This window comes from Oncorhynchus mykiss, chromosome 7, assembly GCF_057628025.1.
Source record: "Oncorhynchus mykiss isolate SJ-2025 chromosome 7, ASM5762802v1, whole genome shotgun sequence".
NCBI lineage: Eukaryota > Metazoa > Chordata > Actinopteri > Salmoniformes > Salmonidae > Oncorhynchus > Oncorhynchus mykiss.
Window position 1 is genome coordinate 72,842,271 of NC_143028.1, and position 16,064 is coordinate 72,858,334.

Below are 16,064 nucleotides of genomic sequence, written 5' to 3' on the forward strand. Positions count from 1 at the left end.
CTTTGCTTGCTCGACCACATTCTGAGCTCTCGACCGGTTTGTGTGCTGGCGGCACCCATCCTCTGCTCGCTCGACCACATTCTGAGCTCTCGACCGGCTTGTATGCTCCTGGGACCCATCCTCTGCTCGTTCAACCACATTCTGCATTCTTGACCGGTCTGTGTGCTGGCGGGATCTTCTGCTCGCATGACCCCATCTTCTGCACTTACAACGCAGTGTTCGCTTGCTCAATGATGTGTCATCTTGCTCGACGTCTCGCACGCAATGGACTTTAGAGGCTGATTTGACGCCATACATTAAAACTTTCTTCAAATCTTTGTATTTATTGTTATCGAGCAAAATAGCTACATTTGTCACGATATTACTTTTTGTCCATATCACCCAGCTCTAGCACTTCCCCAAAAATAATTTAACATAATTTATTGCAAGAAATGGGTACATTTATCGTGATATGTATTTTGTCTATATTGCCCTACTTCTCCATCTACCATGCCTGCCCCATCCACCACGCCTTCCGCCTGCCCCATACGCCATGCTTTCCCGATCTGCCATGCCTTCCTCCATACCTGCCCCATCCCCCACTCCATCCGCCATGCTTGCCCCACTGTGTTCTCGCCTTTTATTGACGACATGTTCTATTTACGGTAACAATGTGATAAGAGAAATAGGACACACAATACACAGGGAGTCCTATTGAGAAACAACAGATGGCCTCTGAAAATCTATGTGCTGTGAACGTACGACAGGAACAACCACCTCCTAGCCGTCCACCACGCTAGCGGTGCTTTAATGCTGAGCCCCATCGGTGTCATGGAAACCAGATAACCCCCAGATCTGTGCCTGTCATTATTCCCATGATGCCTCCTTCCAGCTGAGCGGAGGCTGAGCCAGGCTATATGAGGAAGCTGCCAGATGATAGGAAACAGATGCTGCTGTGGTATAGGCAGAGGGAGCAACACAACAGGTCACCTCTCTGACTCCAATGTTTAATGTATTCAAAGCATTTGGGAATTTCCATGAATAGCTACACTTCAAAACAAACACATTTTGGGTAAAAAAATGTATGCTGTACGATTTCCATAAACAAAGCCCTTGATAATATCATATTTAAATCAATTGTGTTTAAAACATTTGAAAATGGTTTGATGTCAAAGTGGAAGTTGAATACCATAACAGCCTCTTCCTAATTTCCATTTGTTGGAACCTGTTCTCTTCAATTGGTGGTGCAAATGTAGAATAATGTTGAAGATATCAAAACTATGAAATAACACACATGGAATCATGTAGTAACAAAAAAAAGTATTAAACAAATCCAGATATATTTGATTTTCTTCAAAGTAGCCACCCTTCACCTTGATGACAGCTTTACACACAGTACTGTCGCTGGCCTACACGTAGTACCCCATAATTTAAAAGTGGAATTATGTTTTTAGAAATTGTTAAATATTAATACAAAATCAAAAACAAATGTTGAGTCAATACGTATTCAACCCCTTTCTTATGGCAAGCCTAAAAATGTTAAGGGGGAATAATGTTTTATTTTTTTAACAAGTCACATAAGTTAAATGGACTCACTCTCTGTGCCATAGTGTTTAACATGATATTTTGAATGACTACCTCATCTCCGTACCCCCACACATACAATTATCTATAATGTCCCAAAGTCGAGCAGTGAATTTCAAACACCAGAGTCAACCACAAAGATAAGGGAGGGCACCTATTGGTAGATTTGTAAAAAATGAAGGAAGAAAATCAGACATTGAATATCCCTTTTGAGCATGGTGAAGTTATTAATTACACTTTGGATGGTGTATCAATATACGCAGTCACTACAAAGTTACAGGCTTTGCCAGAGACGTTGCCGGAGAGGAAGGAAACCATGAGGCCAATGGTAACATTAACGTGGTTTAATGGCTGTGAAAGGAGAGAGCTGAGGACGGATCAACAACGTAGTTACTCCACAATACTAACTGAAATGACAGAGTGAAAAGAAGTAAGACTGTACAGAATAAAAATTATTCAAAAATATGCATCTTGCAATAAGGCACTCAAATAGAACTGCAAAAAATGTGGCAAAGAAAATAACATTTATGTCCTGAATTGTTTGGGGCAAATCCAACACAACACATCACTGAGTACCACGCTTCATATTTTCAATGGTGGTGGCTGCATCATGTTATGGGTATGCTTGGCAAGGGGGGGGGGGGGGGGGATAAACACAGGGAGACATTCAGCTTTTTAAGCAGGACAAATATAATAGCTTACTTTAACTAGATTGTTCTTATTAACATGTAATCCAGTGTAACAAAAAAACATTTTTTTTTTCCATTTTGAAATGGCAATACATTTTCAAGTTGTTGCCAACACATCCAAGCCACCATGTTCAGAGAGTTGTGTATTGGTCTCGCCTGTAAAGTTTACTGAATCCCTTTGGTACAGTGGCCTATTTGGGTCTGTTGTCAAAGTGCACCACATGTCTCTGAAGGGCCTTGTGTGGCGCAGCGGGTGGGGACTTATGAATTCCTTACTGATTATGGTTGCGTCATCCTCTCAACCAAGGTGCCCCTTAAGGCGTCATTATACATAGTTCGAGGTTTGGTTTGCTCCAAGCAGAACTCGTCTAGAAACAAAGTGGCAATATTACAAAAATGAATATTTGTCCCTCTTGAGCCACCCTAGCAACAACATAGCCAGTACACTTCCTCAAAATATCCCAAATTAATGTAAGATTAATCAAGAAATCTGTAATAAATGTTGACATTTTTGCAGAGGTTGTCTTAGTTATGCAATTTTACATCTAAGATGTTTTGGTGCAGTATTTCTCAAGAGAAAAAATGTGCATGAAAACTAGGCCTCTCTCGTTGAATGACAACAAACACGTGATTGAAGAATCCAGTCCATACTTCTCACTTAGGGCTGGGCGGTATACCCTATTTTACTATATACAGTACCAGTATTGATGCACGGACCGGTTTGAGTTTTTACTTGACCTTCTATAACAGTATTTCAATGTTTGGTTTGTTAAATGTGATACGAAACTCTCACGCGTATAATGTTGGTTTTTATAGTTTACTCTGTTTGCTTCTTGAGTCCTCTCTCTCCCTCTCCTCTTGCTGCTGCATGTTGCTAACCACACCAAGCCCTGCCTGCCTACTGTCACTCAAGGAGAGAGTAGTTGCTCGACCACGTGCATTTTCTTGCCGTTCACTCTGCATGTTCAAATGTTGGTGACATGTTGCTTTCCACAAGCGTTCTATACATTATTAGTTTTGTGTGTCTAACTATCTGCAAACAACTATCTGCCCGTTTGTCTTTTCTTAACTGCTAATGCTAATTACTAGTTAGCTGGCTAGCTAGCTTGCTAAATGTACAGAGCGAACATAGCTAGCTAATACTGCCTGTGTACCAGTGCTGGTGTAGGTCTTGGTAAGCTTTTCATTATATATATATTATTTATATTTCCATGATTCTAACAGTTCACATATTAACTACGCCTATATTTTTTGCCCAAATTCTGCATGGACCAGTGTGGAAATGATAATAAAAATAATAATATAATTGTTTTTATTTAACTTTTATTTAACTAGTCAAGTCAGTTAAGAACAAAATCTTATTTACAATGACGGCCTAGGAACAGTGGGTTAACTGCCTTGTTCAGGGGCAGAACGACAGATTTTTACCTTGTCAGCTCGGGATTCGATCTAGCAACCTTTTGGTTACTGGCCAAATGCTCTAACCACTAGGCTACCTGCCGAAATGTATGAAAATAATGACAATTATTATTGTTTGGAGTTGGATAGAACAGTATAAATAAGGGTTTTTAGTTTTTTCATTTCAATTAAGACCTAGACAACCAGATGAGGGGAGTTCTTTACTAATCAGTGACCTTAATTCATCAATCAAATACAAGGGAGGAGCAAAAACCAACAGACACTCGGCCCTCCGTGGAATGAGTTTGATACGTGGTACCCCCACTGAAGCCATCCTAGAACTACTCATAAAGCATATTTAGAACTTTTATTCAAAAAAATAAAATACCGTCAAAAACATTGTAATATGATATTTTGTCCATATCGCCCAGCCCTATTCCCACTCCTAGTAGGAGTAGTACTGTAGACCAATCACTGACGATTGTCTCAATAAAAACTTTGATTTGTCTCAATAAAAAATGTTGTGTGCTCAAACAGCCGAAAAAACGAACAAAATGTTCACAATGTTGTCATATATGCAGAAACTATTCAGGCATGTGGCTTTAGTGATACACCAAGTTTTTTTTATTTTTTATAAAAAGCATATCAGGACAACCGAGATATGTCAATAACAAATCTTCTCTGGTCACCTCGCATTCGGTTTCCTACGATTGGAGAGGAATTCAGCTTTTAATTACGTATCCACTGTGGCGTTGAAAAGACCGGTTTTGTTGCCTTGCGTGGCAAGTTGCCACCATGACTGAATGGGAACCGTGGCTTGCTGCAGGACCTTGTCTCTGTGCCACTGCTCCAGGCAGTCCAAAGCATCTGGGAAGGTCTTGCTCTCAAACTTGTTGGCAAACATGCTGTTTCTGTTGATGATCCACTGCAAATCCTCCAGACCGTAGATGCAGATGTCCCTGACATAACGACCTGCGGAAAGACGAGCAGCAGCAGCAGAAAGGGCATCAAGATGAGATCAGATCAGCGTCAAAATCTATCAACTGCTGTTGTGTAAACTGTTTACTTCCTAATCAGAAGGCTAATCTAATCTGGAACCAAAGAGCAAAACATGCCCTAGACAAGTGAGGTCAAGACTGTAAACTGACAATGACTGGGATCAGGAGTTGTTGTACCTTTGCATCCATTGTGTTCCATCCCCTCTTGGTCCCTCCATTTTATTGCCCGGATCTCGCCGCTCCAACCTCCGTCTACATGACTTCCTGGCGCTTCTAGGAGCAGATAACCGATCCAGAACAGATTCAATCTCATTCTCACATTTCATTATTCAAAGCCTTTTGATTGTCATCAATGATTCATGGGACACTGATATACTCATATACTGCAGATAAAGCAAGCTGCAAATAAATCAGAGCCTACAGTATGAATGAAACTTAATTTTAAGTCATTTTAGGGAGTTTTTCCTAGCCACTGTGCATCTGCATTACTTGCTCTTTGGGGATTTAGGCTGAGCATCTGTAAAGCACTTTGACAACTGCTCATGTAAAAATGGCTTTATAAAATTGATTGAGCTTAGGCTGCCCTACTGTACTTGAAACAATGTGGGGATGTTGAACACATTCCTTTAAGTTTCAAGCTTTATAAAGGCTAAAAGTAATCTTTGAACAGTGAACATCCCAAATAAATTTGTTTGCCTTTCATGAAATTACTTGAACTCACAGGTACTGGGCCGCCAGGATTTATTGACTTCGCATAGCTTTTTCGTCTCCTAGGTGTTTGCTTTTGGAATGCATTTAAAATTGGAAAGGTTGTGTGTAGCATATGGAAAGGTCTAGGGTTGTAGAAGTCTCATCTGTTTTCCTCACGGATGTAACAGTTCTAAATGTCCCTATATATTGCCATAAGCTCAGTACAAAGGGTGTTGTGGAGATGAACTTCTATTGGCCACTGTATTACAAAGTTGCTTTTTATGAGCGGTTCTAAAGCCTGGACTTTACCTTTGATGTGATTGAGTGTCACCCAGTAGTGCTCATCTGGGCTGAATGTGTCTTTGGACCACTCCAGCAAGTCCCTGGACACCTGACTTCTCAGTACAAACTCCACAAAGGTCCTTGTTAGCGCGTAGTAGGCTGTTCCAAAGTAAATCTGCAACCCATGGGGTGGAGCACCCTTCTTTGGTGCTCCTCGCTTGGGGGCCACAAGGAAGCCCCTGGTCTCCCTGTACCTCAGCTGAGTCCGGTGCCTCATGGACGCCGGCTGCTTGATGCCCGGGGTCATGTTCCTGTCCCTCCACTTCTTGCTCTGCATGTAGCGCACCAGCTCCAGGTTGCTTTTGACGGGGAAGTCCTGGCCGCACAGGTTGACCACCTTCCTCCAGGGCACCGGCGACGCCACCAGGTCCCTCATACAGTTGATGTCAGCCTGTAGCCGCGAGTAGCCGGCGTAGGTCACCATCTCGCTGCGGCTGACCAGGAACACGTTGGGGAAGCAGCCCACCAGGCTATCCACGGCTTCACTGTACTCCTGCGGAGCCTTGACGTCCACATGGATACAGTAGACATTCTGGGGTGCGTAGATGGCCCTCAGCAGGCGCACGAGCAGCTCGAGCTCCTTGTGGACGGTGAGGATGAAGGCCAGAGGGTAGTCTTCCTCCTCACGACTCAGCGGGCTGGTGATGAAGTGGAGCTCCCTCACCAGGCGGGAGCAGTCCAGGTCCCCACCTCCACCCCCCATACCCAGAAGATAGCTCTCCACCTGGCAGTCGTGGCGTTGCCATGCTGGAGAGCCATCAGTGCTGGGGAGGAAGGCTTGGCAGTACTGGGAGAAGGGCCTGCAGCCCAAGGGCCCGTGCTGAGCCTGGGGATCTGTAGGGGCCTTGGTACTCAGGTAGATCACAGAGCAGATGAACATGCAGATTCCCAGGCAGAACAGGAAACTGCACTTGGTGCCTTCCAGCTGGAGCATAATAGTCCAGCACCGGACGGACACCACGCAACCACCTGCAACAAAAGACCAAGGTTAGGCTGTGCTTTGAAACAACAAAGCCCAACTCGAGACAGTAAAAGTCTCTCTAAGACTCTGACCCTTCCATACAGAAGAACCAAAATTATCCTTGACAATGTTTTACAATCTGAGACTCTGTTTTGTTTCCTTGGTGCTGCTTAGTTGGGGTTCTTTCTAGAGGTGTTTAACGATCCAGCATACAGCAAGAAAGAGCAGCTTTCTATGGAGCTCGTAGTAGTCCGATAATAACAGATTCAGACTCATGAAACAAGTGTTTAGAGAGAAAATACATAGCCAGTGCAGCTAGATGGACTTAGGAACCCGGCTCAGGAAGTTGAAGAAATGAAACACTAAGCAGTACAGGTAGCTTGCTCTCCTTTACCACTAGCAGTTACCAGACGCGGTCTACTAGGTAATTGCCTCCCAGGTCCCCAGGGCCGTTACCAAGTGAGGCAATATTGCCTTTTCCTTTTGTGCAACAGAGGCATGGAACAGTCTGCAAACTACGTTTCACATAGATGTACTCGTGCTCCTTCTGTTGAGGAGGTGTGTACGTGTTTCCTGTAGGCCTAAACCACTCTTAATAACGTGTTGTGCTGTTTGTATTGTATGTCTAAATGTTGTAATGTTCTATAGACTGCTGCTGCTTTCTTGGTCAGGTCTACATTGCAAAAGAGGTTTTTTTTTTCCTAGTTAAATAAAACATTTTAAAAATAATATGTATAAAGAAGGACTGAGAAGCTCAGTTCTGGTGACTTTTTAAAAGGACATTCTAGTCCAAAAATGATTTTTTGTTTAAATTATGTTGACACCATATTGGCTAAATGATTTGTTTAAATTATTTTTAACATATTGGAACATGCATATAGCCTATTCATTTTCCATATTATCAGGTATGCTTTTAGCAATGAGCATTATCACCTGTTGCCCAACTGATGCAGTATTTTGGCAATAAATAAATAGGCAACCCCATGCTTTAGCCTATCTGCATTTACCCACTGTACCCTATTTGGCTAATCATTTTCTAGATACCAAATGTGATCTTTTAACTAGATAGCATCCTATTGATGAATTTTATGTCCCAAAAACATACATAAACACATTGAATGTAATGTAGCACTACCTTTTTAGGGTAACTTGGTAAACTGCTACCCGGGGTAACTCTACTTCTCAGATAAACATATTTTTAGGTGGGGTGGTGTTTTACACCAAGTTACCCTGTAATTTAGCCTTGTTACCTCTAGCCCCACTCTCCTCTATGCACTCATAGCTAATTGTGGAGCGGTAACATGCTTAACCATGGCTCTGCATATTTAGGAGTTGAGAAATAAATAAAGTAGGAATGGAAAACTAGGATCCCCCTATATTTAACAATGGCCATCAGAACTGCTGTTTTCCCCGTGATTGTAAAAGTTGTGCATTGACTGCTTGTCAGAATGCATGTTTCCCTCCCTATGGCACATGAATGCACCTGTAGAGGAATATTTATCTTGTATAGAACACACAACAAAAAGCCGACTAGGTACAGTGCCTTCCAGAAAGTATTCATACCCCTTTACTTAGTCCACATTTTGTAGTGTTACAGCCTGAAATCAAAATGGATTAAATATATTTTTCTTTTCACCCATCTACACACAATATCCCATAATGAAAAAGTGAAAATGTTTTAAAACATGTTTGCATGTTAAATGAAAATTAAATACAGATGTCTATTTTACATAAGTATTCACAACCCTGAGTTAATACATGTTAGAATCACCTTTGGCAGCGATTACAGCTATGAGTCTTTCTGGGTAAGTCTCTTTGCACACCTGGATTGTACAATATTTGCACATTATTCTTTAAAAAACTTAAAGCTCTGTCAAGTTGGTTGTTGATCATTGCTAGACAGCCATTTTCAAGTCTTGCCATAGATTTTCAAGTCAATTTAAGTCAAAACTGTACCACTTAGGAACGTTGTGTTTATTTGGCCTTGTGTTTTTCGTTATTGTCCTGCTGAAAGGTGAATTTGTCTCCCAGTGTCTGTTGGAAAGCAGACTGAACCAGGTTTTCCTCTAGGATTTTGCCTGTGTGCTTGCTTCTATTCCATTTATTTTTATATAAAAAAAAATACTCCCTAGTCATGGCCGATGACAAGCATACCCATACCATGATGCAGCCACCACCATGCTTGAAGATATGAAGAGTGGTACTCAGTGACGTGTTGTTGGATATGCCCCAAACACAATGCTTTTTATTCAGGACATAAAGTGAATGTCATTGCCATATTTTTTGCTGTTTTACATTAGTGCCTTATTGCAAACAGGATGCATGTTTTGGGGTATCTGTAGTCTATACAGGCTTCCTTCTTTTCAGCCCGTAATTTAGCTTAGTATTGTGGAGTAAATACAATGTTGTTGATCCATCCTCTGTTTTCTCCTATCACAGCCATTCAACTCTGTAACTGTTTAAAAGTCACCATTGGCCTCATGGTGAAATCGTTGAACGGTTTCCTTCCTCTTGAGGCAACAGAGTTAGGAAGGACGCCTGTATCTTTGTAGTGACTGGGTGTGTTGATAAACCATTCAAAGTATAATTAATAACTTCGCCATGCTCAAAGGGATATTCAATGTCTACTTCTTTTTATTTATTTATTTTGTCTACCAATGGGGGATCTTCAATGCGAGGCATTAGAAAAACCTCCCTGGTCTTTGTGGTTGTATTTGAAATTCACTGCTCGACTGAGAGACCTTACAGATAATTGTTTGTGTGGGGTACAGAGATGAGGAAAAAAAATAAATGCAACATGCAAAAATGTCTACAATTTTACTGAGTTACAGTCTCATATGAGGAAATCAGTCAATTTAAAATAAATAAATTAGGCCCTAATCTATGGATTTCACATGACTGGGAATACAGATATGCATATGTTGGTCCCAGATACCTTAGGGGAAAAAGGTAGGGACGTGGAGCAGAAAACCATTCGGTATCCTGTGTGACCACCATTTGCGTCATGCAGCATGACACATCTTCCTATAGAGTTGATCAGGCTGTCGATTGTGGAATGTTGTCCCACTCCTCTTCAATGGCTGTGCAAAGTTGCTGGATATTGGCGGGAACTGGAACACGCTGTCGTACACATCGATCCAGATCATCCCAAACATGCTGAATGGGTGACATTGCGCATGCAGGCCATGACATAACTGGGACATTTTCAGCTTCCGGGAATTGTGTACAGATACATGGGGCTGTACATTATCATGCTGAAACATGAGGTGTGGCGGCGGATAAATGACATGACAATGGGCCTCAGGATCTTGTCAGGGTATCTCTGTGCATTCGAATTGCCACTGATAAAATGCAATTGTATTCATGGTCTGTAGCTTATGCCTGCCCATACCATAACCCCACCGCCACCATTGGGCATGCCGCTTGCCCACACAACACCATACACGCTATCTGCCATCTGCCCGGTACAGTTGAAACCGGGATTCATCCTTGAAGCGCACACTTCTCCAGCGTACCAGTGGCCATCGAAGCGTCCCTGAGACGGTTTCTGACAGTTTGTGTAGAAATTTGGTTGTGCAAACCCACAGTTTCATAAGCTATCCAGATGACTGGTTTCAGACGATCCCTCAGGTGAAGAAGCCGAATGTGGAAGTCCTGGGATGACGTGGTTACACACAGTCTGCGGTTGTGAGGCCGGTTGGACGTACTGCCAAATTCTATAAAATGATGTTGGAGGCGGCTTACGGTAAAGAAATTTAAGTTCAATTCTCTGGCAACAGCTCTGGTGGACATTCCTGCAGTCAGCATGCCAATTGCAACTTCAGACATCTGTGGCATTGTGTTGTGTGACAAAACTACACATTTTAGAGTGGCCTTTTATTTTCCCCAGCACGAGGTGCACATGTGTAATGATCATGCTGTTTAATCAGCTTCTTGATATTCCACTCCTGTCAGGTGGATGGATTATCTTGGCAATGGACAAATGCTCACTATATAGGATGTAAACACATTTCTGTACAACATTTGTGAGAAATAAGCTTTTTGTGCTTGTGTAACATTTCTGGGATATTTTATTTCAGCTCATGAAACATGGGACCAACACTTCACATGTTGCGTTGATGTTTCTGTTCAGTATAATTATTTTGTAATTCCACTTTGACATTATGGGGTATTGTGTGTAGGCCAGTGTCACAAAATCACAATTTTATCCATTTTAAATTCAGGCTGTAACACAACAGAATGTGGAAAATGTCGAGGGGTGTGAATAGTTTCTGAAGGCACTGTAACTAGATGAACTTTTCTACTATGGGGTAGTCTGATTTTTATATTCATTACCTGTTTTGTTTGCAGAAAAAAAGTAAATGTTGACTGTTCTAGCATCTTCAGTTTTTTTTTCCCCTTCATATTACATATTTTTCTGGAGGATCTAGCTATGATTTTGCCGTGGCGCCACACCATGTTTAAATGTCTACAGCGGAAATACCCTAGCTCCTAAATACAATATCCCTTCTCTAAATAGAAGCACGTGGCCGTCGTTACCTTCATTCATTTACATTTTTCAATAATAAGTGGACACGGCTTAATCATCACGTCGATCTACCAGTTGCTCCTGCTAACAGATGAATTATCTCCCTACGAAGTGAGCTACACTGCTTTGCTTCGTTCACCGAGAGTCAATAAGAATCGTCTAGAAAAAGGAGACGTTTTGCTCTTTAACACCCTCTAGAGTCGCCTAACAGCACACTAGAGAGACGTATTCACCTGAGACTTGCTGAAACCCTGTAATCGGTGGCAACCCGTCACAGAGATTTGGACATTGGGCTTGTTATGGAAACGTGTGAGAGTATAATGAGATCACAAGGGTCTCTCACAGAAAGGACACAGGCCATCGTGACATTAGGAAAAGAACAAACAAATTTGATCTCTGCAGTAACTACGTCAACAGACAGAGAAAGCTGTCTAGGCAAACTGACTCGTGAAGTAGAGTAGCTGTCTTGTTTGCTTATGACAAATGTTTTAACTGCCATTGATTCATTGTTGCAGTAACAGTTAATAGGAAACATTTTAACTGGAAGTTAAATCGTCGACTGGAGTTGTTTCATTTCGACAACTCAAAACATTGCATGAGTTTATCCAGTATGACACTGGCATATTGGATAAACTGGTCTGCACTGACATGCTGGATAAACGGGTCTGTCCTGACATTCTGGATAAACTGATCTATAGTAACATATTGCGTTAACTGATCTATAGTTCATCCAGTATGTTGCTATAGATCAGTATAGATCCGTTTAAACAGTGTGTCACTATAGATCAGTTGATCCAGTATGTTACTATAGATCAGTATGTTACTATAGATCAGTATGTTACTATAGATCAGTATAGATCAATTAATCCAGTATGTTACTATATATCAGTATGTTTCTATAGATCAGTTGATCCAGTATGTCACTATAGATCAGTATAGATCAGTATGTTACTATAGATCAGTATAGATCAGTTTATCCAGTATGTAACTATAGATCAGTTGATCCAGTATGTCACTATAGATCAGTTGATCCAGTATGTCACTATAGATCAGTATGTTACTATAGATCAGTATGTTACTATAGATCAATTAATCCAGTATGTTACTATCGATCAGTTAATGCAGTATGTTACTATAGATCAGTATAGATCAGTATGTTACTATAGATCAGTTGATCCAGTATGTCACTATAGATCAGTTAATCCAGTATGTTACTATAGATCAGTATAGATCAGTATGTTACTATAGATCAGTATAGATCAGTATGTTACTATAGATCAGTATAGATCAGTATGTCACTATAGATCAGTTGATCCAGTATGTCACTATAGATCAGTATAGATCCGTTTAAACAATATGTCACTATAGATCAGTTGATCCAGTATGTTACTATAGATCAGTATAGATCAATTAATCCAGTATGTTACTATAGATCAGTTAATCCAGTATGTTACTATGGATCAGTATGTTACTTTAGATCAGTATAGATCAGTATGTTACTATAGATCAGTTAATCCAGTATGTTACTATAGATTAATTTATCCAGTATGTCACTATAGATCAGTTAATCCAGTATGTTACTATTGATCAGTTTATCCAGTATGTTACTATAGATCAGTTTATCCAGTATGTTACTATAGATCAGTTGATCCAGTATGTCACTATAGATCAGTTGATCCAGTATGTAACTATAGATCAGTTGATCCAGTATGTTACTATAGATCAGTATGTCAGTATAGATCAGTATAAATCAGTATGTTGCTATAGATCAGTTGATCCAGTATGTTACTATAGATCAGTTAATCCAGTATGTTACTATAGATCAGTTGATCCAGTATGTCACTATAGATCAGTATAGATCAGTGTGTTACTATAGATCAGTATAGATCAGTATGTTGCTATAGATCAGTTGATCCAGTATGTTACTATAGATCAGTTAATCCAGTATGTTACTATAGATCAGTATAGATCAGTATGTTAATATAGATCAGTTAATTCTGTATGTTACTATAGATCAGTTGATCCAGTAGGTCACTATAGAGCCGTTTATCCGGTAGGTCACTATAGATCAGTATAGGAAGTCATGATTGCCAAAAAGAGCTGACTTTACCACCACCTGTTGCCATTATTAGATTAAACACTGCTGGTTCTCATGGAGACATACGTTTATTTTTTATCACCAGTTAATGAACCCAATATTCAAACACTCTTAGGCGTTTGTAATTAATAGCTCATCGGGGCGATGTGTGTAACCACCACCATTTCGATAAATACAATCTTTCATCAACTCCAAGAGTTAATGAAACACACACACAGAGAAAGAGCCTCAGGCTAAGGCTAGCCAGTTACCTTAATTGCAGTTGAGCCCGGGTCCTTTTGCTGAAGAAGATCTTAAACATTAAACCCCTGACCAAAACATGGCGAGCCGGAACCAGCAGGGAGTCATGCCAGGTGCACACAGGGAGCTGGAACCATTGGTCGGCAAGCGATGGGCGGGTGGAGCTGAAGCTGTTGCTGCGCGCTGCTTTTGTTGTAGTTGTCTCTGGGCAGCACGTGGCTCGCAAGGTCGCTGTGCTCCGCGTGTTTCCCAGTTTTTTTGGTTTTGTGTGTGCGTCTGCGTCTGTCATTTCTTGCCCTCGCGTCTGTTTTTGAGGCACTCCCTCTGCATTTCCCCTGAGACATTGGCCGGCCCTGCCTGGTAACAGGCGGCTTCTCTTTCATTTGGCACACACACACACACACACACACACACACACACACACACACACACACACACACACAAGCACCGGCAACCAACAGTCTCCTCCCCCATTCAAACTACTCCTGACGTCCTTTTCTTTCTCTTCCTCCTCTCTCTTTCTCTCGCTCTCTCATCCTCTCACCCCATCTCTCTCTTTCTTTCTTTCTCTCTTTCTCTTTTTCCTCTCTCACCCCATCTCCCTTCCTTTCATTTACCTATTTCTGATTTAAAAAAATTAAAAAGCCACCCCAATCTCCTTTCTTCCGTTTTCAGATGTGCAGCAGTCACAGCATGGAGTATAATTTCCTTGCCTCTGTTTGCCTTTCTCATTTCGTTGCCTCTGTCTGTTTCTCTTTCTGGCTTGGTCTCTATCTGTCTGTTTCTTTATTTTCTTTGAGACCTCTCTGGTGGTTATGCTGCCTGTGGTTTGTTTAGTACTGAGTAGAGGGAGGCCAGCAGCGACGACAGCCTCAGCCAAGGTTTGTTTGCTGCCTGATCAGCGACTGAGATTAGCCCTCGTTGTGTTAACAGGGCCACATGTTCAGAGGTCACATTGAGCTGCCACCAGGACACAATAGGTCCCCCCTGCTGGTTGGCTTTTGTCTTCCTTTGGCTGAGTGTGACATTATTAGTCTGCATGTGTCTAACCTCTCATTTTATTAATGAATTAAACATTCAGTAGTGATCCACATAGGTCAGTGTTTTTTGTTTTTATGGAAAAATTGTGATAGGGAGTCCCATAGGGCGGCGTACAATTGGCCCAGAGTCGTCCGGGTTTGGGGAGGGGTAGGCTGTCATTGTAAATAATAATTTTTTCTTAACTGACTTGCCTAGTTAAATAAAGGTTCAATAAAAAAATTAAATCCTGCACTTTTATTATCATTTCCACACTGGTCCATGCAGCATTTGGGCAACAAAAATATAGGCCTAGTTAATATGTGAACTGTTAGAATCATGGAAACATTCTTACCAAGACCTACACCAGCACTGGTACACAGGAATTATTAGCTAGCTATGTTCGCATACATGGATGAACGCTTCTCCCTCTGTCACGGATGCCATGGTTGCCCTTAGTATGAGGATATAATCCGGAAAGACAGGTGTTTTATACAACAGCCATCTTTGTTCTCTTTTCGACTCCCTCCGCAGTTGCAATCAAATTCCAGAACTTTCTCCATCTGCTTAGCCATCATACTCTGCTTCCACCGGGCATCGCAGTGATTTCAAAACTTGGTCAACTTCTGTGACATTTCTTCCCCATCGCTTTCACCAGAAGACTACAATGTCTGGTTCAATGTTATTTTTTTTCCTAAATCAGGGATTTCCTCATCGTCTAATTCATTTTCTGAATCAGAGAAAGTCAGCATGGCATGATCGTCCTCCAGAAAGTAGTCAGTCCATCACACATTTTTCCCACGTATCTTTGTCAATAGCGTAAGCTAAATTCAGGGATAATGTTGAGAGCAGTAGCAACACTTTTGCAGTTCTCTATGATATATTTTTTTTAAAGCCACGATTGCAAAAATGATCTACAAATACTGAGCAGCTCATGTTAAAGACAGAAGCATGCTACATGTCAGACCAATCCAAACTAATCTCTCGGCATGTCCAGCCCATCCATTATCTTAGCCAATCATGTCTAGCGGGAAGGTTCCTATCTTTTTCTGTGACTAGGCTGGCCAATTACCGTCATCTAAAATTCCATGACCGTCACAGCCCTATTTGCTTCCACACTGAATAAAATCATTTCAGTTGGTTGCAGCTATATTTATTTTTTATTTGATTTATTTCCCCTTTATTTAACCAGGTAGGCTAGTTGAGAACAAGTTCTCATTTACAACTGTGACCTGGCCAAGATAAAGCAAAGCAGTTCGACACATACAACAACACAAAGTTACACATGGAATAAACAAACATACAGTCAATAATACAGTAGGGGAAAAAAAGTCTATATACATTGTGTGCAAATGAGGTAAGATAAGGGAGGTAAGGCAATAAATAGGCCATGGTGGCAAAGTAATTACAATATAGCAATTAAACACTGGAACGGTAGATGTGCAGAAGATGCATGTGCAAGTAGAGATACTGGGGTGCAAAGGAGCAAGATAAATAAATACAGTATGTGGATGAGGTAGTTGGATGGGCTATTTACAGA

The 16,064-nt window shown here is 41.2% G+C and overlaps 2 protein-coding genes and 1 long non-coding RNA gene across 12 annotated transcripts in view; 1 reads left to right on the top strand and 2 right to left on the bottom strand.

Moving 5' to 3' along the window:
• The window catches only part of rtf2 (replication termination factor 2), a 64,153-nt gene that overhangs the window by 27,644 nt on the left and 20,445 nt on the right, over positions 1-16,064 (top strand). The window lies entirely within an intron of this gene.
• On the bottom strand, positions 1,885-14,279 carry gcnt7 (glucosaminyl (N-acetyl) transferase family member 7). Its single transcript, XM_021610668.3, has 4 exons — positions 13,519-14,279; positions 5,648-6,649; positions 4,826-4,921; positions 1,885-4,622 (listed from the first exon to the last, which is right to left on the bottom strand). The coding sequence occupies exons 2-4, from the start codon at positions 6,612-6,614 to the stop codon at positions 4,384-4,386; spliced, it is 1,302 nt and encodes a 433-aa protein (XP_021466343.3). The 5' UTR covers positions 6,615-6,649; positions 13,519-14,279; the 3' UTR covers positions 1,885-4,383.
• LOC149982671 (uncharacterized) overlaps positions 3,549-16,064 on the bottom strand; it is a 216,866-nt gene continuing 204,350 nt past the window's right edge. The window contains exon 2 of the long non-coding RNA XR_016497441.1: positions 3,549-3,688. This is a non-coding gene — a long non-coding RNA (uncharacterized LOC149982671). The remainder of the gene's footprint in view (positions 3,689-16,064) is intronic.